At 48.8% G+C, this 27,047-nt stretch overlaps 11 protein-coding genes across 11 annotated transcripts; 5 read left to right on the top strand and 6 right to left on the bottom strand.

The window, feature by feature from the left end:
• Positions 1–263: 263 nt before the first annotated feature.
• On the bottom strand, positions 264–1,962 carry N7473_002416 (vacuolar protein sorting-associated protein 26; the record flags this gene model as incomplete). Its single annotated transcript, XM_057148356.1, has 5 exons — positions 264–496; positions 847–963; positions 1,073–1,097; positions 1,205–1,677; positions 1,743–1,962. 5 exons carry the CDS (start codon positions 1,960–1,962, stop codon positions 264–266), a joined length of 1,068 nt encoding a protein of 355 aa, XP_057012010.1.
• Positions 1,963–3,831: 1,869 nt separating this feature from the next.
• N7473_002415 (gluconokinase) lies at positions 3,832–4,643 on the top strand (the record flags this gene model as incomplete). Its single annotated transcript, XM_057148355.1, has 2 exons — positions 3,832–4,104; positions 4,191–4,643. The coding sequence occupies 2 exons, from the start codon at positions 3,832–3,834 to the stop codon at positions 4,641–4,643; spliced, it is 726 nt and encodes a 241-aa protein (XP_057012009.1).
• Positions 4,644–5,405: 762 nt separating this feature from the next.
• N7473_002414 (uncharacterized protein) lies at positions 5,406–7,035 on the bottom strand (the record flags this gene model as incomplete). Its single annotated transcript, XM_057148354.1, has 4 exons — positions 5,406–6,497; positions 6,560–6,631; positions 6,694–6,797; positions 6,867–7,035. 4 exons carry the CDS (start codon positions 7,033–7,035, stop codon positions 5,406–5,408), a joined length of 1,437 nt encoding a protein of 478 aa, XP_057012008.1.
• A 757-nt stretch (positions 7,036–7,792) lies between these two features.
• Positions 7,793–8,557, bottom strand: N7473_002413 (YukJ family protein; the record flags this gene model as incomplete). The annotated part of the gene is made up of 1 exon (XM_057148353.1): positions 7,793–8,557. The coding sequence occupies one exon, from the start codon at positions 8,555–8,557 to the stop codon at positions 7,793–7,795; it is 765 nt and encodes a 254-aa protein (XP_057012007.1).
• A 2,278-nt stretch (positions 8,558–10,835) lies between these two features.
• Positions 10,836–11,225, top strand: N7473_002412 (uncharacterized protein; the record flags this gene model as incomplete). The annotated part of the gene is made up of 2 exons (XM_057148352.1): positions 10,836–11,037; positions 11,095–11,225. 2 exons carry the CDS (start codon positions 10,836–10,838, stop codon positions 11,223–11,225), a joined length of 333 nt encoding a protein of 110 aa, XP_057012006.1.
• Positions 11,226–12,312: 1,087 nt separating this feature from the next.
• On the top strand, positions 12,313–14,117 carry N7473_002411 (putative MFS transporter; the record flags this gene model as incomplete). The annotated part of the gene is made up of 4 exons (XM_057148351.1): positions 12,313–12,494; positions 12,562–13,679; positions 13,740–13,844; positions 13,906–14,117. The coding sequence occupies 4 exons, from the start codon at positions 12,313–12,315 to the stop codon at positions 14,115–14,117; spliced, it is 1,617 nt and encodes a 538-aa protein (XP_057012005.1).
• A 443-nt stretch (positions 14,118–14,560) lies between these two features.
• On the top strand, positions 14,561–16,056 carry N7473_002410 (bZIP transcription factor; the record flags this gene model as incomplete). Its single annotated transcript, XM_057148350.1, has 3 exons — positions 14,561–14,752; positions 14,824–15,787; positions 15,833–16,056. Exons 1-3 carry the CDS (start codon positions 14,582–14,584, stop codon positions 16,054–16,056), a joined length of 1,359 nt encoding a protein of 452 aa, XP_057012004.1. The 5' UTR covers positions 14,561–14,581.
• A 237-nt stretch (positions 16,057–16,293) lies between these two features.
• N7473_002409 (GNAT family N-acetyltransferase) lies at positions 16,294–16,986 on the bottom strand (the record flags this gene model as incomplete). Its single annotated transcript, XM_057148349.1, has 1 exon — positions 16,294–16,986. The coding sequence occupies one exon, from the start codon at positions 16,984–16,986 to the stop codon at positions 16,294–16,296; it is 693 nt and encodes a 230-aa protein (XP_057012003.1).
• A 556-nt stretch (positions 16,987–17,542) lies between these two features.
• N7473_002408 (ATP-binding protein) lies at positions 17,543–19,606 on the bottom strand (the record flags this gene model as incomplete). The annotated part of the gene is made up of 1 exon (XM_057148348.1): positions 17,543–19,606. The coding sequence occupies one exon, from the start codon at positions 19,604–19,606 to the stop codon at positions 17,543–17,545; it is 2,064 nt and encodes a 687-aa protein (XP_057012002.1).
• Positions 19,607–20,287: 681 nt separating this feature from the next.
• On the bottom strand, positions 20,288–24,410 carry N7473_002407 (ABC transporter ATP-binding protein; the record flags this gene model as incomplete). The annotated part of the gene is made up of 3 exons (XM_057148347.1): positions 20,288–23,280; positions 23,348–24,269; positions 24,363–24,410. 3 exons carry the CDS (start codon positions 24,408–24,410, stop codon positions 20,288–20,290), a joined length of 3,963 nt encoding a protein of 1,320 aa, XP_057012001.1.
• Positions 24,411–25,363: 953 nt separating this feature from the next.
• Positions 25,364–26,356, top strand: N7473_002406 (alpha/beta hydrolase; the record flags this gene model as incomplete). The annotated part of the gene is made up of 2 exons (XM_057148346.1): positions 25,364–25,530; positions 25,633–26,356. 2 exons carry the CDS (start codon positions 25,364–25,366, stop codon positions 26,354–26,356), a joined length of 891 nt encoding a protein of 296 aa, XP_057012000.1.
• Between the last annotated feature and the right edge of the window lie 691 nt (positions 26,357–27,047).

Here is a 27,047-nt window from a genome sequence, read left to right as displayed (position 1 = left end):
ATGGACTGACTCCTCGTCTCATTGAGATTTGAAGATGGATGTAAACGGTAGACTACAGGATGGTATCGTGACATGACCGTGAGAGGAGCCGATGAACTCGGCACACGACGGTAGAAAAGTAGGAAGACAGAGGGAAGGAGAGTAAATGAGATGTGCGAGGACTGATGTGGGTATAGGAGAAGGAAACATGCAAAGGCGTCTGTCTCTTCACGTCGCAGCTTCCGGAGATACAGTGTCTAATGGTATCAACCTCAAGCGGAGAATCATGCGACCGGCGCCGAGACGGCCACAGGTGTTTTGTTGTCCCGACTGACAGCGGAGGATACTTCACGCCCCGGGCCGGCAGTCGCGGATCCTGGCGGCAGAACTGCCTGTTGTTGCTGTAGGAGGACCTGTTGCTGGATTTGCTGTTGCTGGGCGATCTGAGGAGTGGCGGCAATCTCTGGCGCTTGGCGGAACAAGGCGATCTCAGATTGCTTGAAGTAACGACGAGCATCTGTAAAATTAAAAGCAGAACACGTTAGTGGTCAATTTTCCACACAAAATTTTCAGGAACGGTATGGTCCATCTCTTCCGGTGGAGGTCCAAAAATGCCAAGACCAGGTTAGTGTGGGGGTGGGCGAGGCGGCAAAGTCGGGAACTGCGAAACAGCGTGGGGTTTGGGAACCCGAACCGATCGGCTCGTATCATTTGCCGACGGGTATTGGTATGATTAATATCTTCCGATTTTGCCTTCCGTGCTCCAACGGTTGAAATCATTCGAGATGCAACTTTTGGCGCCAATCTTCTCCCATGGGCATCGATGCAGGACAGGGTTGGGAGTAGGGAGTGAGGGCATTTACACACCTTCGTCAATTAGCACCAGGCTGAGGTAGTACCGTGTCGAGTACTTCTTGTTGACGTCGCGGAATGTGGGCGTGAGGTCGAATCCGCCCAGGAAGAGCCGAATGGGAATTGTTTCACCTGTCACAAGTCAGCATTTGAGCAGCAGGCTCAGTTTCGGCCCAGTAAAGCCGGATTCCAGAGTCCTGATGCAATGACTCGCACAATAGAAAAGAGACCAGTCACTGACCTCTCGAAGGAGAACCGTCCATTATCTGCAGATTGCGTCAGCCTAGTCCCTCCGTCATGGGGAATATCACAGAAGAGCCCTCGAACAAGGGCAACGCGGGAAATAGCGCTTGAACCATGGCGAGGAACATACCTCGAAGCGCACGAGCGTCTCGCTCTCATTATATTGGTTTGGTGGAGATCCCGTAGTCTCCCGTCGAATGATAGACAGCTCCATATGCTTGATCTTGAGCCGCACGAGCAAGAAGTAGATTCGGCCCACAATCACATCCTTGAGGTGGTACTTGGATTTGGAGTATTCAAACTCAATATGCAAGCAATCCTCGATTCCAACGTCCATCTTGATCGGGCTGTTGGTCTCTGGTGGCATGCGATAAGAGTACACCCACAAGTCCTTCTCGCGGATGACGTCGGCCATGCGCCGGGAGACCGTCACGCGCACAAAGTAGCGCAGCTTCACGTTGATTCCATTGTATGATTCGTATTGTTTCTCGACATTCTTGAAGTTGAAAGGAAAGGTTTGCGGGTGTAGCAGTTCGCCTGGGGCAGCCAATTCTTGGACCAGCGATAGGAATTCGTAGTGGTTGCCTCGATCGTAGAACATCTCTGGTAGCCGGCTGCTGTCAGTCTCTGGGGATTTGTACTGGGCACCAAATAAGGTGCAAGCTTACCGATTGTGCCGATGAATTGCACCTTGATGCCTGTGTGCTCCAATCGCTTGCCATCCTTTGGTCGAATCGTTACGGCGCCCTTGACCGACTCGCCGTCCATGTACAAAGGGACGCGCTCCCGGCGGCCCTTGTCGAGCTTGACATCAACAGTCTGGCGCTCATCGAGGTCGTCAAGAACGACATCGATGTCGACGGGGGTGGAGAAGAACAGGGAAGCCATCGTGTGTAGTTGTGAGGAGATGCGCGGAGTCGAGCTCGCGATGATGATCCCGAACGTGGCCTTGCTGCTTACGTAATACCCCGCAGGCAGCTATCGATTTTCCTTGTCAACCGCTGGAGTGATGAAGTAGCAGGCATGTTTTTACGAGCTACCTAATAGAGTAATAGACCATAGAATTTACTGGTAATCCAGAATAAGAGTAGGTTGTTTGCTAGGGCTTTCATGGTAAAGCTGGGTGGTTGTTGATGTCATCACGTCACTGCAGAAGTGCTTGCAACTGCCATATCACCAAAGCAAGCTAAGATTATTATGTTCCGCAACTTTCACTAGTTCCCGTCAAATAAAGAGAGAACAGCTTTTTTGAGTTTGTATTACTGTTCTCCTGGTGCCTTTGGAACAGGTCATCTTACGTGCAAGTTGAAACCTACTTGAGCCACCGGATACTGCTTCCCGAGCCACGTCCTTTTTCCTAACAGCCCTGCGAATTGTCTTCCCCGGATTTCCGACAGAAGCAACATTCGATTTCCTGGGATGTGGTGTGGGGTGTGAGTAGCCATGGAGAATTATCCATCACTCCATCTCGATGCCAAAAATGTCTCATGGCAGACAGGAAACTATAGCCTAAGTACCTTGGTCCGAGTCGGTGTGATTAGGCATGCAGAACTCCCACCTGCGCCTTGGTAGACGTTGGTTCGAGCCAAGTTGAACATGGAAAAAATAACCCCAGTTCACAGTGAGATTGACTTGTCTTTCCACCGAAGTTGCCAGCAGTTCTGACGAAACGTGTCTCGTACCTATAGGTGTCGGAGATGCCTAAGGTTAGGCAAACGGCAGACGGGGAAGTATTGTCTGTTCCGATCGGAGGTCAGCTTGCATTTTCGAGATTTTGTTGAGCCCGTGAGACTGGAGGGATACAATAGAAACTATAAACTACAGTATCACTCAATAACACAGCAGCTATCCCGAGTTCTCCATAGTAGTAGTGATGCTTTGTTCATGGAGTACAAAGCATAGAAGGGACTGAAGTACAAAATTACTGAGTATCAATACCTAGTACCAAGTCCTCGGAGCCGCCACGTTTCCGCAGTGGTGTCCCACTAGCGTGGGGGCAGCCAATACAGGTCTCATACAGTATTTTGCTATGAAATCTAGCGAAGTGACATCATGTGCCCTTCCACCTCGTCAGGCTGTCATCACCTCCGCAGTTGCCGACATTTAACCAATTCTGAACCAGAACCAATAACCATGTCTCCGGAAATTACTCCTGAAGAGTTGATACCCAACTCGAGATACGATGCCCTCGTGGACTGGGACTGCAGGGTAGTCGATCGCCCAACGAACTGGAGAACTTCAACCGAATGGACATCCCACTCTTTTTCCCACACCTCCTCCACTCGGGTAATGAGGGACCTGCAGCCCAGCGAATCATCGCTGAGTTCTCCAGGCCGCTTGTACGTCCCCCACTCGGCTTCTGCTTTCTTCGGTTTCTTCTTCCCCCCGTCCCCACCGTCATACCTGAAATACTTAAAAAGTAGCCCTGACTCGGCCCTTGTCGCGCGACTCGGTTCTCCCTTCCCTCGCTCCCCGACCGCACTTACTCCCAAAGCTGATAACAAAAAAGAAGCAACCCTCAGTGTCGCTCGCCTCGTATATGTGCATTGTGCATATTTAGCATCATCTGTATAGAATCAATCTCCCGGGACACCCCCCCAGCGCGTTCTCCCCTTCCGCGTATCACCGCATCGTTTCGTCATCCATTCACCTCCGGCCAATTTTCCCTGGATCACACCCCCCTTTCCAGGACCTGCGACGTGGACGTGTCCGTTCTTTACGATAAAGCCATATCGCATTCTTTTTGCCTTCAGCATCATGCTCTCCGCCGGCGAACGGCCTCAGCCTCCGCACTCATCTGCTATAGTAGATACGCCTTCCGTCTCGGTTGGCAAGGGGCGCATTATGCCTGATTTCGAAGCCAATCCTGGCTCCTCCTCGAACCCGGCCAACCTGATCCATGAGAAACGTCCCAAGCCAGCTCATGTCCAACATATCTGGATTGTCACCGGCCCTGCCGGCTGTGGAAAGAGTACCGTGGGCAATAGTCTGCGCATAGAACTAGGAGTGCCTTTCTTGGAAGGCGATGATGTACGTTGCCTTGCACAATGGTTCCTCGAACCCTGTCATCCAAATGAAAAACAAAGACCGCGAAACTAACACTCCGATTGATATAGTACCACCCCAAATCCAACAAAGACAAAATGGGCAACGGCATCCCTCTCACCGACGAAGACCGCTGGGACTGGTTGATCTCCCTACGCCAAGCCGCAATTGAAGCGCTCTCCCCTTCCGAAGCCAACAACTTCCACCCACCTGCCGGCGTCGTGGTCGCCTGTTCCGCATTGAAGCAGAAGTACCGCGACGTCATGCGCGTCGCCGCCTACGGCTCGCCCTCCGTCCAGATCCACTTTATCTATCTCAAGCTTAGCGAGGAGGTCCTCATGCAGCGTGTCAGCCAGCGCAAGTCCCACTACATGAAGAGTGATATGGTTCGCTCCCAGATGCAGGCGCTGGAGGAGCCAGAGAAGGAATGGGATGCTATCACTGTCAATGTCGAGGGTCCACCAGAGAGTGTGCAGCGCGAAGTGATTGACACCGTGACGAAGAAGCTCTCGGAATACATGTGAGGGCAGAATATAACCCGCAATAGTTAACGATGTGCGTCTGTGTGGTTTTGCATACGAGGAATTGCGCTTCCTCTGCATGGTGTCATTGGTGTTCTTGGGCGATATCTGGATTTGGCCATGCCCAGGTAGGATTGGCTATCACTCTGTCGGAATCTTTGGTATTGGGCTCTGTTTGATTGGCGTTTTGTTTATCATATGGCTTGCATCTCTTTTTGTCTGTGGCGCGATTGTACGACTCTGCGCTGGTTCGTGACTTGATACCCCCATACGTTGGGGCAAATGCATAGCATTTATTGTCTATCTTCTCAATAGATTTGATCTCCAATGCATTTGGCTGAAAGCTTTGCTCACGAAATGCTTTGTTGTTATACGAATTACAGGTCTAATCTAGTAAAGTATAGCGAGGTTCCATAAGTTTGAGATCCCGACTACATGTTTTCAAACTCATCTTTGCAGTCAGGAGTTGACCAATAGACCACGAAATTATATCTGTTACATCAAGAAAGACGATTCGAAAGAAATTTAGAAAGACCTTTCAAATACGAGTGATTGAGGCATGTCTGGTTGGTCCATTCTCTGGTTTCTCGAGTCAGACTTTTGAACTGCCATTGTACACCACGTATATACCTGTCAGTCATCCTCATACGGAGTTGCAAATCAAACTACTAGGTACCTACTGGCTAATTGGGGCCTGCAGTCGAAATGTATTCATCAATTTTGATGTCAGATTTCACCCATTATGCCTCTTTCTATCTATTCTATTCATCTCAATTCAAGAAGCATCAACTCAGGCGACTCAATCAACTCGCGCACCCTATTACCCATCCGCGCCATCGTTGCCCCATCGATAACCCGATGATCCGCACTCCAACTAAAGTTGACCATATCCCCTCGAGTAACCTCACCCTGATCATCGAAAACAGGAACCGTCCTAGTCCGCCCCACGCCTAGAATAGCAACCTCCGAAGGCACAATCACTGGCGCCACATACGTGCCACCGATATTCCCGATATTCGAGACTGTGATCGTCCCGCCGCTTAGATCGGCGGGTCCTAGTTTGCCCTCCTTGCCTAGGGCGCTGAGCCGTGAGATCTCGGCGGCAATGTCGAAGATGGATCGGTTGGCTACGTCTTTGATGTTGGGCACTATGAGGCCCTTGGGCGTGTCCATGGCGATGCCGATGTTGTGCTTTTCCCGCATGATGATCTTGGGTTTGTTGGGGTCGCTGGTGTCGACGCGGGCGTTGAGGATGGGGTATTGGTTAAGGGCTAGAGAGACCGCCTTGACGATGAAGGGGAGGAAAGTGATCTTCTTCGGATCACGGGCATCACTGACGAGTTTCTTCCGGATGGAATTGATATCGTTGACTTTTAGTTCGTCGGCGAATAGTAGATGTGGGGTGCTGAGGGATTTGGTCATGGTCTTGAACATGGCTGATTGGATGGGGGTAAGAGAGACCTCGGATTCCGTCTGTCGAGTGTCGGGTGTGATGGAAAGTGTCACTTTAGGAGAGACTGCTGATACGGGAGAGTCCCGAGTCTCCACGTACTTAAGGACGTCCTCTTTGAGGACTCGTCCTTCCTTGCCTGTGCCGTTGACATCGAGAATGTCCACCATGTGGGTTTTGAGAAGGCCTCGTACGGCGGGTGTGGCAAGAGATGCATGCTTGGACTTGGGTGTCTCGATGATTTCCTCTGGCACTTGAGGATCGATGGGGGATGTTTCGGCTTCTTGAGCCGTAGCTAGAATTCCAGACTCTGGAGCCGCCGCGGGCGGCTCTGGTTCGAGTGTTGTGTCATGGGGAGGTTGATCGTCGGGGTATTTTCCGTCTTCGACTTCAATGTCGCATAGAGCCTAGTTAAAGTTGTTAGTTCTGCCTGTCACAATAAACCCGATCCTGGGATCCGACAACTTACCCGTCCAGTAGGTACTGTATCGTCTGCCTCGAAGTGTAACTTCTTAATGACACCCGCATACCGCGATGTGATCTGAGCTTCTGTCAGCATGGCTATAGTTAAGAGAGAGGATAGGACAATAACTAGGAACTCACATCATCTACTGCCTTATCAGACTGGTACTGACACAGTGGCTTCCACTCCTCAATATGAGCTCCCTCCTCCACATACCATTGAATGATCTGGACCTCGGTGATACCTACCCAAGATTAGCGATCAATTCCCTTCACAAATACCACAAGACCACAATAACTATCTCGAGACTCACCTTCACCAACATCCTTGAGAATCTGCGACTTAATCCCCCACAACGAAGGCCCGGCGTGAAAGGCGCGGCTCGCGACGGGTGGTATGGGGAAACGAGTGCGGAGAACACTCTGGGGTCGACAAGGCCGCAGGACGCGGGGAACACTGGCCCCGGTGCGCAAGATGTTCATGATGAATCACCTTGGAAGAACTGGGAGAAATGAAATGTGGTTCTCAAAGTCGCAATCGAGGGGCTTTCGTTGTAGATGAAATCAGCATGGCATTTATCTATGATTCTCTCCGCGCCGAGGGTAACCGACGCTAAAACCACGTGACATCATGCGGGGAATTTTGTTAGAAGAACTGTTGGTAACTGGGGAATTATTTTGTCGAGGAAAATTACGGGGCAGGGGAGATATTCGTGAATCTTTTTAAGTTTGGTTAGTGACCTGTTGTAATTTTCATTGAGAGGTTCTTGCGTGGCTGCTTTCTTGTCAATCAGGGTGCGGAGTCCTTCAAATACTGCCTACAAACGAGCATTCAAGCCTAGTGCCACTGCCCGGAATTGGCCAATAAATTTCCAAGTGGTATCGAACCCAGTTAATTCGACTGCTACGCCTGCAATATGCTACACTTGAAGATTGCGAGTTCTCGGAAAGCCCTGAGTCTCTCACATTTCTCATGTAGAGCAGTGACGTGACACCTTCAGGAACGACTACTGTAACAAGCTTGGGCCACCAGGAGAAGCGTATCCTTTAGCAAATTTGTGGGGAAAAATGCGGGAAAAGCGGTAAGAGTATGTATAGTGAAGGCCAGTTTTGAATAAATTTGTAAAGTTCCACGCTATTCACGTTAAACAAGACTAGGCCCAACACGGTAGATACGGAGAACACTACCTCGTTCGAAGACGATAAATCCGACTTCATGGCCCTTTGATCCATCAAAGGCTCATTGCTTCCGCAGAATATCCGCCAGCGACTTGCTGTTTGACTGCGCTTCACCTTGGTCATCTGTAGGGATCTTCTGTGAGGCAAAAGCCAGGAAGACAGCCTCCCAGTGTCCATCATCGAACTTGAACAGCAATGCCCCATCTTCGTAGATACCGTTATTAAAATTGGGAAGACTGCCCTGGTTCATGTGGACATCATGAATTCCAGAGCCGTATGACGATCCAAAAATATAGGCAGTCGCCTTCTTGTTGATTGCGTCGGTCAGAATGGGGTCGAGTTTATCCAGAATGTCATTGTTAGGACCGGGGATATCATGGGGAAGAACTTGACCGGATTCGATATCGACAATGTTCTTTGTACGGACGAAGTCAAGGCCCTGCAAGGTAGACTCTTGTCGACGAACAAGGCGTTCACGATTGCCGTGTTTATGGTGGTGACCGTGGTTTTGATGGCGAGAAGAATCTTGACTGTAGTTCTCTTGGGCTGAGTTGTCCGAAGCATTTGACTGAGTCAGGTGGAACCCTTGCTCGAGGTTCGAGAGCTGCTCGGTGATGGGGTGGCTGAAATTGCGATTCAGCCAAAAGACGAGCCGCGTATCCTTATCGGTTGACTTGACATTGATGGCAGCCTCGAGCTTCCTGCTCGACGAGGAATCGTCGGTGAAGTAAAGGTAGATGTGAGGGGACTTGGAGTCCTGCTTCTCCGTCTCGGCGGCATAGTGAGTAGGCTGACAGACCCAGACACCGTAGTGGGAGATGGTCATTTTGATGATGATACGAAAGTGGTTCTGAAAGGGTTTAGAGCGGACAGCTGATGGCTGGACGCTTGCAAAACCAGGTTGTCCACTCCCATTTATATCCTTCCACCATCCCTCTTGCCATAACAAAGACCAGATCTTGGTTTCTCTGCAGACGCATTGCAACTCGCAAAGCAAAAGGCATGAATCATACACGTGCCTGATTAGTCCCGTAGTGAGGATGCTTAACCGAGCCGATGATGTAGCTTGTCATGCAGCTAGCCCCCACTAAAGCTTAGCGTTACGACGATCGCCCATCGATTGGCAACCATGAGATATTTACTGGATCTCGCACTCGTCGGGACTTATTAGTTTCCCAGCCGCTGACGTGTGCAGTAGTCTTCTGCCCAGTCCCGATAAAGATATGAGCAAGGTCATGATGGGATGAGGAAATGATCAATCTCATGGTGGCCGAGGCGAGCTGATAGAGGGGCAAAAGTGGGGAGCAATCGTACCTAACCGAAAGGTGCTTAGTCGAACCACTCCTTGACGAAGAGAGTCGAAGCAAGCTGGCAAAACATTTCAGTGTTCACGGTGCAGTGAATAATAAGTCACAACAGTCTATTCCCGAAGAACCAGGGGTTTCAAGTCTTCTTTTGACCACGTGGATGGGTGGATTTAACATAAACATTCGTGGACCACAAAAGCTATTGCTCTTCCATACGTAAACGGGTTTCCTGGTAAAATCAGGCGCGTTGGACTTCAAGTGGTTTCGGAAGATAAGTTGGCAAAGAAGAACATAGTCTCGAAGTTTTAGAGGGCAGCTCAAACAAGTGAAGGAGTGAAAATCCAGAAATAACCGAATTATTATCTGTGATAGTTAAACTCGCTGTAAATTGATCAGCCGCCATATGTCGCTATCTGGAGCAACAAAACACTATCCTAATGGTCTTCGCCTTCCAATCAACCTGGGACAAAACAGTTTCATCATCACTTCCGCCACCTTTCGTAATGTCTAAGGTTGATGGAAGTCGAATTCATACTAACATGATACCCATATTTCGGGTTATCTGATCTCAGAATATGTAATATGTCGTAGTCTCCAGTAAATAATTAGCACGCGACCAGGCTGGATTTGTTGCTATCAAGAACTGAGCCTCACAAGTGTCGCCTTTAGTGTGAGGGACGTTTCATCCTTCTTGGTATATCAGCGTCCATGGTTGCGTTACACCGGTACAGTGAATTGCATGAGAGCCTGTGGCGATGATCGTAGTTGCCTCTTGAGCGCGTCTCCAGCCGTGCCCTTTACACACCTAAAGTGACATTTGTAGCATTTTAAGACTTCAAGTCAGCTAAGTTCTGAGCACAAAATTGAGAGATATTTTGCCATAACTGTATTTCTGCTAAGACTATCGAATCACTTTCTTTCTATTGATCACATAAGATCTCCAGACAGTCTTTTTTGCTGCGTCCTATGATATTCCAGATAAGGTCACATCATATAGGCGTAATGATTACATCTACGTGGCTGGGTAGCAAACGTGGGCCAGAACCCGAAGGGTGCTTCAAGCGAATTCTGTGTTCTATGGAATCGATCCTATTGGATCGAAATTGCGTTCTTGCCGACTTGTGAAAGGTACCAGAGCTAGAGCTGGTGGAGAATTCACTCTGATCCGAGGTTGTATATTTTAGAACTGCATGGCAGAACTCAGCTATTCCTTTAAGTATGACGCTAGTATCTCGCTGCAGCGTTAGAAAGAACCAAGCTCTAAGGACCGGCAGTTTGTCTCGAGATCTTTCAGTTTCGTCGGAGCGAATTTGATGTTGAAAAACTGCTGGTAATAATTGATATCTTCACATTCTTCTTTAGCGGGTCTCAATGTCGTCTCTGTTTGACTCAGAGCTTAGATGGACAGGTCAAAGAACCCTTTGACAACCTAACAAAACATTATCGGCCAAGTCCATTCAATTGCGGAATCTTAGATATCTGATGATCCTGCCATGAAATTTGACGGTAGACCTTTAGGGTCGAGGTTGCGGCGTTCCACGGAAAGATAAATAAGTCAAGTACATTGAGTAGCGATTATAACCTTTCGCCGTATATGACCCATAATGACATATTCATACCGATAGAGGTTTGGAATGGACTTACTGTTGTATTACGTGACTATGCGCATATGAAGCAAAAAGCGAAATTACTAATTTACGACCAGTGTCTTATAAAGGACAATTCAAATAGACTCCCTACGCGTTTTAATGTTATATTACCTCATAGATTCTTCTGTATACCTCCTTGCCAACCAAAATGTCCAACCCTATCGAACGAGAAGCCGAGGATCTCTACGAGAGAGACAACGATCCGTCACCAGTTACCGGGACGGTAACAGACAATGACTACGTAGGGGAGACAAACCCAGACTACAAGGATACAGTTCCTGTCCAAGAAGATGAACAGCCTGTCGAGGACCCTGTGCAGCCACCATATTCCAATTCGAATGAGCAACTCGGTACGAAATACCCACATCCAGCTCGATTAAATCAGTCTTAAACTAACGAGTCTACAGAGCAAGACGAAAAGGAAGCGATAGACCAGTCCAACGTTTTACGTGGTGAACGACTTCGCCATGCTAAGCCACGCACTTCGAATCGGTATAACGAGGGACCAGACGAGACCGACCTCCCAGCAATGGAGTAGAGGAAGGAGGTAACAGCGTTTATGTGGTTCTTGTTATGATTCTATGAATGATATAAGATGAGTAATCAGAAATGATGTATGTAAATTGGTAATCGAGATTGACTTAGCTGAGTGGCGGGGCATATTTCTGAAAACTAAGAATAGTTTTAGTGAAGTTCAGAGCCAGTGATCACGAACTATCTGACTAGGTGTCCTTTTTGCGAGTCTAGCATAATACGATTTTTGTGGACTCCCCACACACGCTAGGCCTTTCATTCTATGCATCGTACTCTTACTTTCTATCTTCACGGCGAATGTCACCAAGCAATATGTAAGAATAGATAGAACCTACCCCTTGGAAAGGGTTGTAAACTCCCCTTATTCATTGTTTGTCCGGAGTTCTGAAGGGCATCCACGTTACAGCTGTCTCATTTAGCTAGCTTGACACCCCTGAGGACCTCCGAAATGTGGACCCGATTGTCATGAGCCGACTCGCTTCGAAGTCCGATGTCCTTCTGTCAGCTGGAGACGATTAGGCTTGCACGCTAAATCTGTAGCGCTAAAGACCAAATTATGGATCTTTTCATTCGAGGATGATTCGCTCAAGTCATCCCAACACTACAACGCTCTGACCATCCCTTGTCATGCTTCCTATTGTACCCCATAGCTGGCCGCGTCAGCACTTTACTTGGAATAACAGACGTTCGCGAGCCAAATTGGTTGTCTTTATCTGTGGCTTGAAACGAAGACCGTGACTTATACACATAGCCTTGAGCAAGATACAATCGCCCGGCAAGCATATTACAGGGGGACCATATTTATCCTTAGAACGAACTCTGGTACCATCTGCAGACGTGAACTGGGCTTCCCGAAGGTGGAGTTGGGCGATTAGCAACTGTGCCGTCGAAACTCGGCTCCACCTCTCTCCTCTTCTCCAGTTCCCCCACAACTTTCCCCAGCTGTGGATCCATGACCCCAGAGTTGGCCATTATATGATGGAACTTATCATCAAACTACGGCACATATATGATATAGGGACAATCAGTCCCAGACAGCGGCTCTCTCTTGTGTCGGCAAACTCCAGGCCACCAATAAGCAAGTTTCGAATATGACGGACTCATCGACCAAGGCAGAGCTTGGCTTAGAGAAAGGAGCTGTCACTCATCATGAGCACTTCTACGACGACGACCATTTTCATACCCTAGGACACGTTCGGCTTCGCGACGCAACAACAAATGAGATCATTCTCACACCTGCACCGTCTCTTGATCCTAATGATCCCTTAAAATGGTTGGTTCGCGATCTCAGCGTGGAGGGCCTATATAACTTTTTCTTCTCTAACTTCAATAATTTCTAGGAAACAATGGTACAAGATATTGATCGCTATCCTTGTCGCGTTTGCTATGGTTATGTGCAATTTCATGGCCGCGGGTCCTACGGTGACTATGCTCACTGTGGCAGAGTCATTCAACACGACCCCCGCGCACGCCTCATTCTTCTTCAACAACAGTGCCCTGGCACAGGGTGTTGGAAACCTATTCTGGGTTCCAGTAATGCTGAAGTATGGTCGTCGTCCAGTCTACATCGCTAGTTTTTTGATGTACTTCTTCATGATCATTGGGTCCGGTGCATCGAAATCCTACGGTGCAGAGATTGTGACTCGACTTCTCCTCGGCTTTGCAGGAGGTGCTGGTGAATGCCTTGCCCCATTGACTATTACGGATATCTTCTTCCTCCATGAGCGTGGATTATTTATGGCAGCTTACAATGCTGCTTTATCGGGCGGCGTCGCATTTGGGTCAGTTATCTCCGGATTAATTGTCATCAACTACACCTGGCGAACTATCTACTGGATTGGAGCTGCATTGGTTGGGGCTACGCTTTTGGTCGTTATCTTTTTGTTCCCGGAGACTGCATTCGAAAGATACAACAATCCTCTCGTAGTTAGTGCAGATCAGACACCGAAGTCTGCCGAAGGTGAGACGGAGCACAATCAGGGTGAGGTTGCTATTCCGCCAAAGAAGTCCTACTGGCAAACTGTGAAGCCCTGGGGTGGTCGCAAATATACCAATGAGCCTTTGTGGCGGATGATGATCCGTCCCCTTGGTCTGATAATATTGCCTCCCGTCTTCTGGGCAACGATTGTCATGTCCGTCACCATTGGTTTCTTGGTAGCCATCTCTTCCAATATTGGCAGTGCCTTCAGTGCATCCTACGGAATGGAGCCTTGGCAAATTGGATTGTGTTATATCGGCAATCTTCTCGGATGTGCTTTTGGTATTGTACTTGGCGGGCCCTTCTCTGATTGGATTGCCGACTATTTCACCAAGCGAAATGGTGGCATTCGCGAGCCAGAAATGCGTCTTCCCGCTATTGTTCTCACCATTATAGCGTCACCCTTATCTCTCATTCTATATGGGGTCGGTATTCAGAACCAACTACACTGGATGGTCCCGACACTTGGCTTGTTTTTCAGTGAGTTTGTCCGATGCTTTACCTCATCAAATCTGCTGCTTGCTAACGATGCATATATAGATGCCTTTGCCGTCGTCCAGGGAACTAATGTTTCCTTCACCTATTGTATTGATGCCTACCGCCCTATTGCGGGCGAGGTCACTGTTACCCAGCTCGCCTTTAAATGTAAGCTCCTCATGGACTAATATTTAGTCTGAATAATTGTGCTAACTTGTTTGTGAATCAGCTTGCTTTGGGTTCCTGCTCTCTTTCTATACCAATGTTTGGGTCGAAAAAGGCTATGCTCTCGCCTACGGTGAAATGGCGGCCATCTCTGGTGGGTGCCTTTTGTTTTCGATTCCCATGTACATTTGGGGCAAGCAAATGAGGGTGTCTTCCATGAAATGGAAGGTGGTGCAGTTTATCAGTTGGGATGATGATCGTGAGGTCGGGGAATAGGTGTTCAATTTTGGGGATCTGAGGCAGTGTCCTGTTTCTGACGGTACGATCCTTCTACCGCTACTGCTCTGTGGAGCATGTGTACCTATTTGGAGCTCATACTGTCAATGCCGAGCATGAAGTACGCACGGGTGAATATATTGGACGTGCTTACGAGCAGATCATTGGAATTCCGAGCTCGGGCAAGGGTTCCCAAGATAACCCTTGTAATCCCCCAAGTGTGGACCAACCGCATTGGTTGTGTCTATCCCCGCGTGGTTGTTTGACTTACCCCTGCACCTGAACCTCCTTAGCGAATACGTCGAGCCGTATAGACCAGCTATGCAGCATTCCGGGGTGGATCCCCGCAGCGCTGACCAATGAGGGAGCAGTAACAAACCATGCTAAAGATTTAGTGTGTGCGGGGGGACTTTCGTTCTGAACCGATTATAGTCACGTTGATTCGTTTATATACCACTCACCATATGATCGCTATGTCTGCCAACTTGCATGTTCCAGAGACAAGCTCTAATAATCTGTCGGGAAGCTCAGGTGACTGTGAGCGGTCCTCTTTGAATTCGGATAACCTTCATCGATTGCGTACGGGAAAGCGAGGCAGACCCCGAATCGACCCTTCGCAGAATGGCCTAGTAGAGGTATGTTTAGTAACACACTGCTCATTCCATTCCAGGTCATATGTTTGAAATAGTGTTTGACTGATGGATAGAGGCGCCGTAACCAAGTTCGGAAAGCACAACGGACTTACAGGTCTCGCAAAGAGGAAGAAGCTGCTTCTCGCATGAATTATGTGCAGGTTCTTGAAAATCGAATCAGGCATATGACACAATCTTTCCTTCAATTAATATCTTACGTTCAAAAGGCGGAAATTGCCCCGGGGCAGTCTGATCCCACGCATGAGCTTCACAACATTACTCGCGACTTTTTGTCATCGTCTCAAATTATCGAGCATTTCAGCGAGTCACAACACGATGATGGATACACGTACGACAAACACCCAATAGGTGACCCTATTTCGCCCAGCCCAGTGGGATTTGCCAATATCCACACCTCTTGCCCTACCGAATTACCATTACCAGCCACTATACCCATCGAAACGTCAATTCATGCGCCCCTTCACCAGACCACCCCTCGTTTCCTCGAAGCAGAAGTCCCAATACCAAATAATTTCGCTCAGCGGCTCTATTCTACTTGTATCAAACGGGCTCACGGCCTACTCACCGACCCATTTGCGGACGGGGATGAAGTCGCCCGCGTTTTCCAGTACTCATTCTATTACTCAGATGTCAACACGATGATTTCGACATTTGACATATTGCTACAGACAAATGCGGATTATCAATTGGCATATGTGTATCAGGTAGGTGGTGCGGGGACACATTACAAAAAAAGGCAGCCAGCCATCGACATTGCCCATACTGCCTCATTAGGACCGGATTCGTCATGTATGAGTAATGATGAAACGTGGTTCGATCCTCGAGATATTGAGGGTTGGCTTGAAGAGAACGGACTTGTTATTGGAGGGGAGCAGTCCTTTATGTATCTTTCGGAAATTCGCTCGTTTGAATCCTACAAGGATATGACATTGTGCCCAGAGGCTGCGCCCTCTCTGTCTTCACATCTGGATGTTAGGAAGATTGCCAAGGTTCTTGACGTGAATCGATTTCTTCAAGGTTCGTCATCTTCCCTTATTACTTGCAACTGAAGTGAATATGTAGAGACGCTGACGGCACATCTCGAACAGAACTTATTTCGAGGGGGGTCTGTTTGGGCGGTGCACCTGGATTTCGCCGTTTGGACGTTGAAGCTGCATTTAGTCTCGCGCTATCAGATGACACGACTTTCTTCTCTGAAAATTCAAGTCATAATTCATAATGCGTGGGCAGATTTCACTCTTATCTCAACGTGGGAATTGGTCTATTTCCGAAGAATGATTGGCTAGTTTTTCTTTCAACGACATTGAGGTTCCAGGGCAAGCATCCATTGAGGCTCGTCACGAGAGAGATTTACTTTTACCAAGGGCTTACTGCTCATTTGAGGGGAAATACCCCGAGTCTGAGCAATGTACAGTTTATATTAACAGTAGATATGTGTTCTGCTAATCTATTGAAGTCGGTTCGACACGTGCTCGCTCCCGTTCAGTATATAGTGCTCATCGTAGCCTATGACAACAAACGACTCACGAACGCTGGATCACTAACATCATGATCAATCCACTTCTCGAAGTATACTTCTCCCCACTAATATCCTCCGGTAGCAGATCCTTATCTCCATTCGCAATCAGTGCCTCGGCGAGCGTACACTTCCCAGCTTCCGCAAAACCTAAACCCCGATACAAGCTCACTGTTGCATGATTCCCCGGCTTCACCATCAATCGCACCCAGACCTTACGTGGAGAGTTCTTATAGGAAGCTAAGTAGCTCAACGCCTCCTGACACAGCTTCTTCCCCAGGCCGCGACCGCGATGGTCGGGCAGCGTAAACAAGCTGAGCATCTGCCAGAGTTCTTGATCCTTTTCTTCGGTGGGCTTCTTCTGGCCGGATTCCTCTGGTAGGATGAAGTCCTTGGGGTTCTGCGGGCCCAGCAAAGTTAACTGGCCTACCCATGTGCTCTGTTCTGGGATTTGCGAGTTTGATAGATTATTTTGTGTGGGAGTCGCAGCACATATGAATGTCTCTCGTCCATATTCTGAGAGCCGATTGGCCCATTCGGCATCTGTGAGGGCAGATTCGATCTCGTATGTAGAGGAAAAAGAGGTTGGTGCGACGGATAGGGCCTGTAGGCGCAGCTGTTTGTACTTTGTGGCTGATGACGCGATCGTATTGTCTTTGGCGATGCGGAAGAAAAGGTACTCGTAATCTTGAGTTGACATGGTGAATGAAATTGTAGGTATGGAGTAGATTTGAGAGTTTCCTGTCGAGCAGAATCGCTGGGGAGATCAACGTTTAAATGGAGGCAACTCGATGCTTACCCGGGATTGGTTCGGCAACGTATAGCACAGGTGGGTGGGGCTTTAAATAAAAGATAACGGAATCAGAAAAAAAAGTGCGGGTCCAGGTCAAGGAAAATATTTATTAATAGGTACAGAGAAGATTGAGGTGCCTCAGGGGTCTTACCAGACCAAGACACATCATGCCGTTCTTCAAAAGTCTCCAGAACAGACTTAGTTCGGCTATGTCATTTATCTTGTTGAGTCTTACTTTGTTATGGAATTTGATCTTAGTTGAGCTGACAAAAGATACGGAAACATAGCTGGTAAAAATGCAGAAAAGAAAAACAAGTAAGCAAGGGCAAGGTCAATACCGGCTTTGAAGATGCCCAACTGGCGCCAGCAGCAGATCTAACAGCGTCAAATCTGCCGTAATCGGACTTCGTAGGCAGCCAATCACAACCTATTGCCGACGGTTGAACAAAGATCATAAAAACATCTATGAACTTCTTGTTTCCCATGCATCATCCGCTAGAATATTTTGATAACCGATAGAAATGACATCCACAGTGGTAAGCAATAAGGATTCAGTCAAAGGACTTTTCTTTTCGGTAGCCAGACTGAGCGCCAATCGAGCCGCATTCTTGATATGCCTTCCGTTCAGTGGCTGTTCCGCGAGTCTGTGATAGTCGATGTCCGCGGACAGCTGAGTAGGAAGTCTTTCGACTTGACTCTTCCATATTTGCATTCGTGCATCACGGTCAAGCTCTTCGTAGCGAAGGGCAACTGTGATTCGACTTTCGAATGCTGGATCAAGTGTCCGAACCCGATTGGTAGTGAGGAACAATATACCAGGGTGGTACTCGAGAATGCGGAGCATAACACAGACCATCGCGTTGCGGATCAAATCACAGGTACTACGGGTCTCCAGAAAGACGTCTGCCTCATCTAGCACAGCCAATGCATCCCATTCTGCACAAAGCTCAAGAACATCGGACAATCTCCGTTCTAGATCCTCCGGTGTCACACCGAGCTCACCCATGGTGACGTAGTATAATGGCCGATAGAGGACCTCTGCAATGGCTTCGGCCGTCAGAGTTTTTCCAACACCAGGAGGTCCGTGTAGGAGAAATATTTGCCCGCCTTGTTTCCCTCCAATGACATCTGGTGTTTGAAGGGCTGTTCGGTGACGAACGACAGCGCGGATAAGGTCCTTGCGCTCTTGCTTAAGTACCAAGTGGTCGAAAGCTTGATCCTGAAAGTTGATAGGTGACAGACCGTCAACTAGAACATGACCCCAAGCCTTAGCGGTGAAACTGAAACCGACGAGTGCAGGCCAAAAGAAGAGGACAAATTCCTGAGGTACAGAGTCCCATAACACCAGCTGTTCTGTCTCGAGAGTGTTGAACCGGGAGCGTTTCGAGAGCCATTGCCTGTAACGCCCCGCAAGTTGTATAATAGACAAAGTAACCTCGTCGACTCCTTGGCATGGGTAGTGTCCCAGTGATGAGCCTCGAGCCACGTCGATCATAACGCGACCTCCTGTCAGGGAAATTGAGCTATTGGTAGCCTGTGCCATTCCAGGAGCGTCTCGTCTGGATCGAGTTGTGTGAACGTAAAAAGTATTAGGTCCATAGCTAAGGTACTTCGCCCCACCAAGTCCATGACTGACAGCTCGTTCACCGCGTGCTTGAAATATCTGCCGTTCGCTCTCAGTAAGAGGCTGATAACTGAACTCAGTCAGACTGCGAACACGGATGCCGCTCCAAGCAGACAGAACTTCCGAGAATGAGGCCACAGAGAAGTGGTCGCCCACTAGAACCACGGCTTCCATAGTGACGTGGAAGTGTTTCTGTGATCCAAAGAGTGTACGGTATTCTTCATAAAATGAATCTGTCACGCGATATGCACAGGGAACTGAGCCGGAAATAGACGTTGATTTAATGGGAATATCTGGCTTGAAAAGCTCTCCCAATCCATCAAAGGTAATCATTCCACTTGTGATCAACTCTTGGGCGGCATGGATGTTCTGCTGGAACATCAATTCGAGTCGAGAGATCAGCTCAGCAAGCCCATCAATTTGGATGGTTTCTAATTCAGCACCCGGTCGAAATCCAAACCCGGAGAGTAAGCCCAGGGTGTGCCGGCGCCAGTATTGAAGGAACTCTTGGGTCTGGGACAGCAGGCCGCAATTGTAACGCTCTATCGCATACTGCAGGCATCTCAAGCGCCCAATTATCTGGAAGAGCTTGTCGGCGGCAACCTTGCGAGACTGAAGAGCTCCAACATATTGAATTACCACGCTCCGAAGAGAAATAGTCCCACTCTTGTCTTCCAGCCTGGGAAATTCGAATTCGATATTCTCTGGATTATTCCCATTCCACGCAAAGACCGTCACATTGTTGCTTTTGTAATAATTTTGCTCCGATTCTTGGCCTGCATGAGTACCATCAGAAGCAGGAGTCGAAGGTAGAATTGGAACAGAAGAAGAATGATAAACTGATTGAGGTGGCGGAGGTGGCGGAGGAGGCATAGAGGATTGCTGAGGGGAGCTCATTTTCATTGCCGGCAAGTGGAAACTAGATTTTGCTTTTTCGATATTTTGATGAAAAAGTGTCAAGCCACGAGAAAGGGTGTTTTTGTATATATAGCCACGAATTGATTTTCAGGGTCCGCGGCTATAGCCAGCTGCCTGATTCAACATTCGGAGGTTTACCTTGTTTTGTCAATGTTAAGGTGCCTAGGTATCCAATGTAACCAATGTAGGTGTAGCATTAGGCATTCAAATATATTATGCGATCGACGAAGAACTCTATTTCAAGGCTACCATTTCCTATCCTTTGAGATCTCAGAAAGCTCACCAAGCTCCGTTGCAGAACCCCAGTGTCCACGCAATGCGTGGGGCATGAAGGCTTGGCATCCGGGAGTGGAGATACTGGGGATTCGGACTTTTTTTATTCTCCGAATCCCCGTAGAAGAACAGGCTTACGAATCAAGGATCTTAGAATGGAGTACATTGTCGAGAGGAATGAAAGCTCGGTCGTTTGAGAATGCCTGTATATTTTCAGATATGTATGAATGTATAAAAAAGAGCTGTGCTCAGAAACAAATTGACCATGCGTATCTGGTCAATCAATAGTGCAAACCCGATCTCTTCATGCTATGATCTCTCCAAACCACCGATGCAGATACATAAAAATTAGAAACGCCTCTATACCTCTTGGGATAGCAAAGCCACCATCTCTCATTCACCAACCGCCTGATTGAGCGCATTCACCCGGTAGCTCTCATTGCGCTCCATCAACTGCACATGAGTTCCCTGATCAACACAGCGTCCATTTTCAATCAAAAAGATGACGTCTGCCCGGCGAATGGTATACAACCGATGTGCGATGGCGATGACAGTCATGTTTTTTGTCGCCTTTTCTAAGCCGTCTTGCAGTAACCGCTCTGACTCTGCATCCAGGGCACTCGTCGACTCGTCCAATAGCAAGAGCTTCGGCTTTCGGACGAGTGCCCGTGCAATCGCCAACCTTTGTTTCTGACCGCCAGACAGTCGGTCCCCGTTAGGCCCACATTGTGAATCATACCCATCAGGCAACTGCATGATTGTGTCGTGAATGTTGGCTAGTTTGCAGGCTTCTTCAAGCTCCTCATGGGACACTGACCGCCCGGGTTGCGCGCCGAGCGTCAAGTTGAAGCGGATTGTTCCGTCAAACATGACACTCTGCTGTGGAACATATGCGATCTCATGTCGGAATGAGTTGTCTCCATATGCGATGTTATGCCCACCAATTTTAACCATGCCCGACTCTGGATTATACATGCGCTCCACGAGCGAGATGATGGTTGACTTGCCGGCACCACTGGGCCCAACCAATGCGGCGAATTGTCCACTCTGGACGTTCAGATCCAGGCCGTGCAAAATGCGAGTCTCCGGTCGTGCTGGATAGGAAAATGTTACTTGTTTAAAAGCAACACTAACACCATCGCCCATGGACCGTGTCTTCTCACTTGACTCGGGAGTGGCTTCGATATCCCTCATTGGCGTGAGAGCAGAGGAGAGCTTCTTGAATGAGCCTAGATCAAGCACATCCAACAAGCGACGCGTAGCTTGAAACGCACGCGAGACATCGGGCGCAAGAGCGAAAGTTTGTCCCCATAGCTGGGAGCTCACTAGCAAAGCGAGTTGAACAATGAAAAATTGAGTTTGGGTGTATTCGCCGGCGATGATGCGAGTTGAGCCCCACCAGTAGGCGAGCGCATAAAGGAAGTTGCTCAGTCCATAACCGACTGCTAGCCAGAGATTTGCCCATGCACTCTGTTTAGTGATCTGGCTCATGGGAGCTTGCAATGAGCGACGGTATGTACCGATAATCTCATGCTCCAGCGACAAAGACATCACAGTTCTGATCGAATTGATAGCTTCAACGACAATGGCATTGGAATTTGCAAAAGCCTGGAGATGCTGCTCCTCAAAGCTGGTCAGCGTACTAACGCGCATATACCCTGCACCCAACAGTAGCGGTACAACCGAAAGACACACAATTGCGATTTTCCAAGCAATGATGTGTGTCATGGTGATGGTCGCGATGAGACTGACAAAAATGGAGAGAATTGTACAGACAACGGAACCGGTGAGGCCGCCCAGTGCCGTACTATCTTTGGTGATTAAATCAAGCAGAAGAGAAGCATTATGGTGCTCTTCCTCATGCCAGGCCATATCCTGCTCCAGAATTGACCGCAGCGTGAGAACTCGCACCTTGTAAATGATCTGCTCGGCGACCCAGCCGAAAAGAGACCAACTGAGGAAATTGGCGATGAATTCGATGATAGCCAACATAAAAAAGAGTAATCCGAAGAGCTCACCCGCATGACGAATCGAACTCGGTTGCTCGCAGTAGCTGAGCTTGCCCACAATATTGCCAAAGATCACAGCCGAGCCGCAGTATGTACCGCCAATGACCACGGCTCCAGCGATTGCGATGACAAGCACAAAGGTGTACGGCCGAAAGAGAGCGCACATAGACCTCAATGTCGATGTCATGGTTTTTTGGCCCGCAATGTCATCTGTAGTGGGTCGCTGGATCACGACCTGTGTTTCTTTCTTGTCTGTTACTGTAATATCGGTTGCGGCCGAGGTGTCTAAGGCCCTAGACTTTTCATAAAGCTCCTGGGTCGAAGAGTTTGAATGCTCCGAAGTCAGCTCCGTGGAATCATTTTCACTTCCATTAACGTTCAGATTCTGAAGACGAACAAGCTCGGCGTATGCCCCGTCAGCCTCAAGCAACCCGTGATGTGTTCCTTGCTCCACCAATTTTCCTTGACGCATGACAATGATGTTGTCCGCATTTTTGATCGTGGAAAGTCGATGAGCAATCGTAATCACAGTGCGTCCTACTGCCACATTCTCCAAAGCCTTTTGGATACGCAGCTCTGATGCTGAGTCAAGCGAGGCAGTGGCCTCGTCGAGAATCAGAATGCGTGGATCCTTGACTAAGGCGCGGGCGAGCGAGATACGTTGCTTCTGGCCTCCACTGATGAGATGGCCTTTTGCACCGACCGATGTTCCAAAGCCTTCGGGTAGATTTTGGATGAAGCCGATCGCATCTGCCAAAGAAGCAGCATTCAGGACCAGTTGCACAATTTCTTGAACTTGGCCCCCGTGTGATTGGGACGCCGATTCAGTATCCAGACCATCACAAAGAGCCTCCGCAACGTGGACAAGGGCATCAGTCATGAGGATCGAATGCAGATGTCTGTGTTTAGGAGAGTTTACCAGGCCAAGCGCGATATTTTCGAGGATGGATCGATCAAGAAGGCACGGCTCCTGCTGCACAAGACTAATCTCCCCCCGGACTGACCGGACATTCAAGTCTTTCACATCATGACCATCTAGAAGCACAGCACCTTCTGTTGAGTTGTAAAGTCGAGTAATCAAGCCTGCTACAGTGGATTTACCACTGCCTGAAAGTCCCACAATGGCCGTTTGCCGACCAGCAGGACAGGTCAGTGATATATCTTGCAGCACAGTCTTCTCTGGGCGTGATGGGAATGTGAAATAGACATTTCGCAGCTCAATATCTCCCTTGACCTCCGATAGAACATGTCCGGTGTGCTCACATGTACCATCGATGCTCGATACATGATCCATATCAGCTTCTAGCTTGGCAAATGCCACGGCTGCAGAGTCAAAGGTACGTAGAAAGGGGGCGGCCTGACTGAGGACGAGAGAGGCTGAACAATTTATGTTAGCACTGGATCTATGACAGGCTTGCAATGGGTTAATCAACTACCAACATACCGTCTACCAGGATCAGGATCACGGTGAATGTCGCTCCGACAGTGATGCCACCCGTGTTCGACTCGACGGCACTCGCAATCTGCCTGGACCCCTGCCAGAATGCAAGACCATTCGCCGAAAATGCGATGAAATATAGCAGTCCAGCTTGGGCAGCCATGGCAATGGACTTCCACACGCCAGCCGAAAGGCCTGGGTTCAACACCTGAATAAACTTCTCTTCTAGTCTCGCATTGGCCGAGAACGCGTGTACAACGGTGATATTTGAGAAAGCCTCCAGCGCGACCGAGGAAGCTTTGGCGGTGCTCTCGAGCGAACGTCCAAAGTACTTCTGCACAAAGTATCCACCACCCAGCGCCATGATCAGATACGCAGGGGTAAGAGAGACCAGCATACCGGCGAGCTTAGCGTCTTTGATGAAGGCGACAACGTAGGCAGCCACGAAGAAGGAGACACTGTTGATCACAAGGCCCACTTTCTCATTTGTACCCTGCTGCACAGTGAATATTTCTCCTGTGATCCGCGAAGACACTTCACCCGCAGACAGCTTGTCAAAGAATGCCGCATCTTGGCGCAAGATGGCGCTCAGATACTTTTCTCGCAGACGCTGAGCCAGTCGCTCGGCACTGAGATTGAAACACAGTGTATAGATATAGATAAGAAGAAAGTAGGCAATGCCAACATATACAATTAACAGAATCTTGGAGTTGATCCCGTCCTGGTAGGAAGACGCGCTGTCGGGGCTGATTTCACAGGTGGCCGAGTTCAGCCCATTGACCAGCTGTCCAAAGACAATGGACATAATAGGGAATGGAACTCCGGAGGCAATTGCGGCGAGGAATCCAATGGCTAGGATAATTATGTCCTTGGAGGAGGGGTTGCCGTAGACGAGAAGACGAGCGAAGGAGGTGGCACGCCGCCATGCCTAAGAAATGACCACATTGATGAGCATCAGTTGGATCAAAACAGCGATGATCAAGGATCAATGGTGTTCCAGGGAAGACTTAGAGATACCTACCTTCTTAGAGGGCTTTGCCTCTGCTGGAGGTTTGGGTGCAGCTGCCATGGTGTCTGGACCTGCGTTTCAGCTCGTGGGATGGCAGTGACACTGAAGAAGGATCTGATAAAAATCTGCGGATCAGATAACACCACAGAAAAAAGTCAAACGAGCACCACTCGGCAAAACCAAGAGCTTGTCGTCTGTCATCATGGCATGCACCATCTTGGCATCATGATCAGGGGGTTACTCTCGTCTGTAAGTCGAACAACCAGTGGATACGGTGCATATGTACATACTCCCAAAGGAGTAGACGCTCCACCCGACCCTACGATCTGGAGAGAAGACCGATTTCCGATATCGGCTTTTACTTCAGATTTCAGCCCAGAGGGGGGGGAAAATCTTATCAGATCACGCCACGGAAGTACATCAACAGCTAGAAAACTGCGAATGTAAGACGCCAAGATGGATGCAGCATGAATCCGAAAGCACGGGGACAAGTCAACGAAATAATGGATCTGGTTTAGAGTTTCACTGCGCGGGTGGTTCCGCCACCGTATTGGGTATTTACCGCTAGTGCTACAGGGATGTTTGTTTTATACTTGTTATCTGACGGGTATAATAAGCTGTAAGCAACTAAACTGAAATAGAAAAAATTCAAAATAGTAGAGTCCAATCAGATAAGATTAGGCACACAACAATCAATTCTGTACTGGTCGAATCATAGACTATCGTATGTATACTACTCCATAGTTACACAGCATGTGATTTTATGACCTCCAAAAGGTGGGTCCACTAATTGTCTCGGTTACATCCCTATGAGGTTCGGTCCACCGTCTGCCCAGTCGGAACAACAACAGCCACCTTGATGGCTCTTCTCCATCCTCATGATTTTAGTCTCGTCGCTTAGGTATCTCACGATGCGCCTCCTTCTTCGCAGACGTAGCTCATAATCTCTCTGTGGAATTTTTGTGAACTCTCCAACTCTCCCTCTTCGTTCATTCAGCATTCACAATTCAAAGATGGGCGAGACCGTGAGAATGGGCGACCGGCCGACCCCGGTCCCGCTGGCCAACGCAGAGCAATTCTTCATGGATAGTGACCAGGGTCACAAGTACCTCATACAACTGTCCTGGCCGCTACATTGGCTGGATAATCGCACATCGGACCGCGGGGCCCTTCCCATCATGTAAGTGCCCACACATCTTTGGCTTTTTCTTTTCCATTGCATTACAAGTCCAGTGGGCACTTCGTTTTCCTGTTGCTAATATAGCCAACGCTAATTTCTTAGCTACGTCGTCGACGGAAATGCATTATTCCTAACCGCGACGGAGGTAGCTTGGCGCCGTGCAGCTTCATCTCACTTTGCCGGCGGTGGTCTAGTTGTTGCCATCGGATATCCCCTGGCTGGCAAGCTGTACGATGCTCAACGCCGGAGTCTTGATCTGACACCACCCACTGAAAGTCCAATCCCGGGATATGGGGGCGCGGATGCATTCCTCGATTTTATCGACAACTCTGTCCGGCCAGCTGTCAAGGCCCGATTTCCGAGCGCAACCTTCTCTCGTGAAGCCCTGTATGGCCATTCGTACGGGGGATTGTTTGCCCTGCATGCCCTCTTCACACGGCCACACTCGTTCGATTGTTACATTGCTAGCAGTCCCTCGATTTGGTGGAATAGCCGCTGCATTCTACACTCGGCCCAAAAGTTCTTAGACAACGCCAAGGCTTCGGATGCGAAATTGCCGTCACTGATCGTGTCTTGGGGCTCTTGTGAGCAGAATCCACCTCAATGGCCTGATGAGCCTTTGGATCATTATGAGGGGCGGAAGCAAATTGCCTCAGATCTGCGAATGGCTGATAATGCGTTGGACCTTGTGAATATGCTAGGTGGAGGTAATCGGCTCGACGCAGTGCAGTCGAAGGAGTATGAGGGGGAAGAGCACACAAGCGTCATGGCTTGCTCAATAAACCAGGGCTTGACCATGTTCTTTGAAGATTGGCCTCTATGCTAGTCTTGATTAAGAATACTTCAATATTGTTTTGTAATTGCTTTCAATGGATAACCCTTAGATATACAAGAGTTTTTATTCCGAACTGCAACAGAGACTATTGAGCCTGACCGTTGAATTGTGAAGAGACTACTGCAATTGAGGGCTTGACAAGAAAAAGGAAGATTCCATGAGTCTAGCTTACAATAACCAACGGCCTCCTAATCTGCATGAGGTTTTCTACACCAATTTTCGGCAACGATCAACCTAATTTGCTCGTTCATTTGCATAGTTCGTTAATTTTATCTCTTCCCTTTCCCACCTTGGCGATCAGTAGCGGTCCCAAATGCCGAGCAAGCGTCTCTGATTATCTTACTCCGAGATTACCAAGCACCCCCACTACGGAATGATCACAGTCGGATTTAAGCGAACCCTTTTCGTGAATCCTGGAAAACGGAAAGAAAAAATCAAAATGGGCAAGGGTCGGTCGTTGAGACTAGTTTGGGTAGGCGTCAGCTGGGCGTGCTTGGCCAGGACCTGGCTCGAAGCTCAGTGCATGAGTGTAGTAATTTCCACGACGGTACGCCAGATGCGCCCAATTTTTGGGGTTGGGGTCACAATTATTATCTCCAATTATCTTCGGGCCGATCCTTACCCGAGGAGAGTTTAGGCGCCACCCGTGCCAAGCCTCGGCGCGAGAATCCGCCCCCGTATC

The sequence above is a fragment of the Penicillium subrubescens genome (assembly GCF_028828155.1).
Source record: "Penicillium subrubescens strain IBT 31985 chromosome Unknown utg000002l_segment0_segment0, whole genome shotgun sequence".
Classification (NCBI taxonomy): Eukaryota; Fungi; Ascomycota; class Eurotiomycetes; order Eurotiales; family Aspergillaceae; genus Penicillium; species Penicillium subrubescens.
Note: the sequence above shows the minus strand (reverse complement) of the source record. Positions and strands in the feature narration are given on the sequence as shown.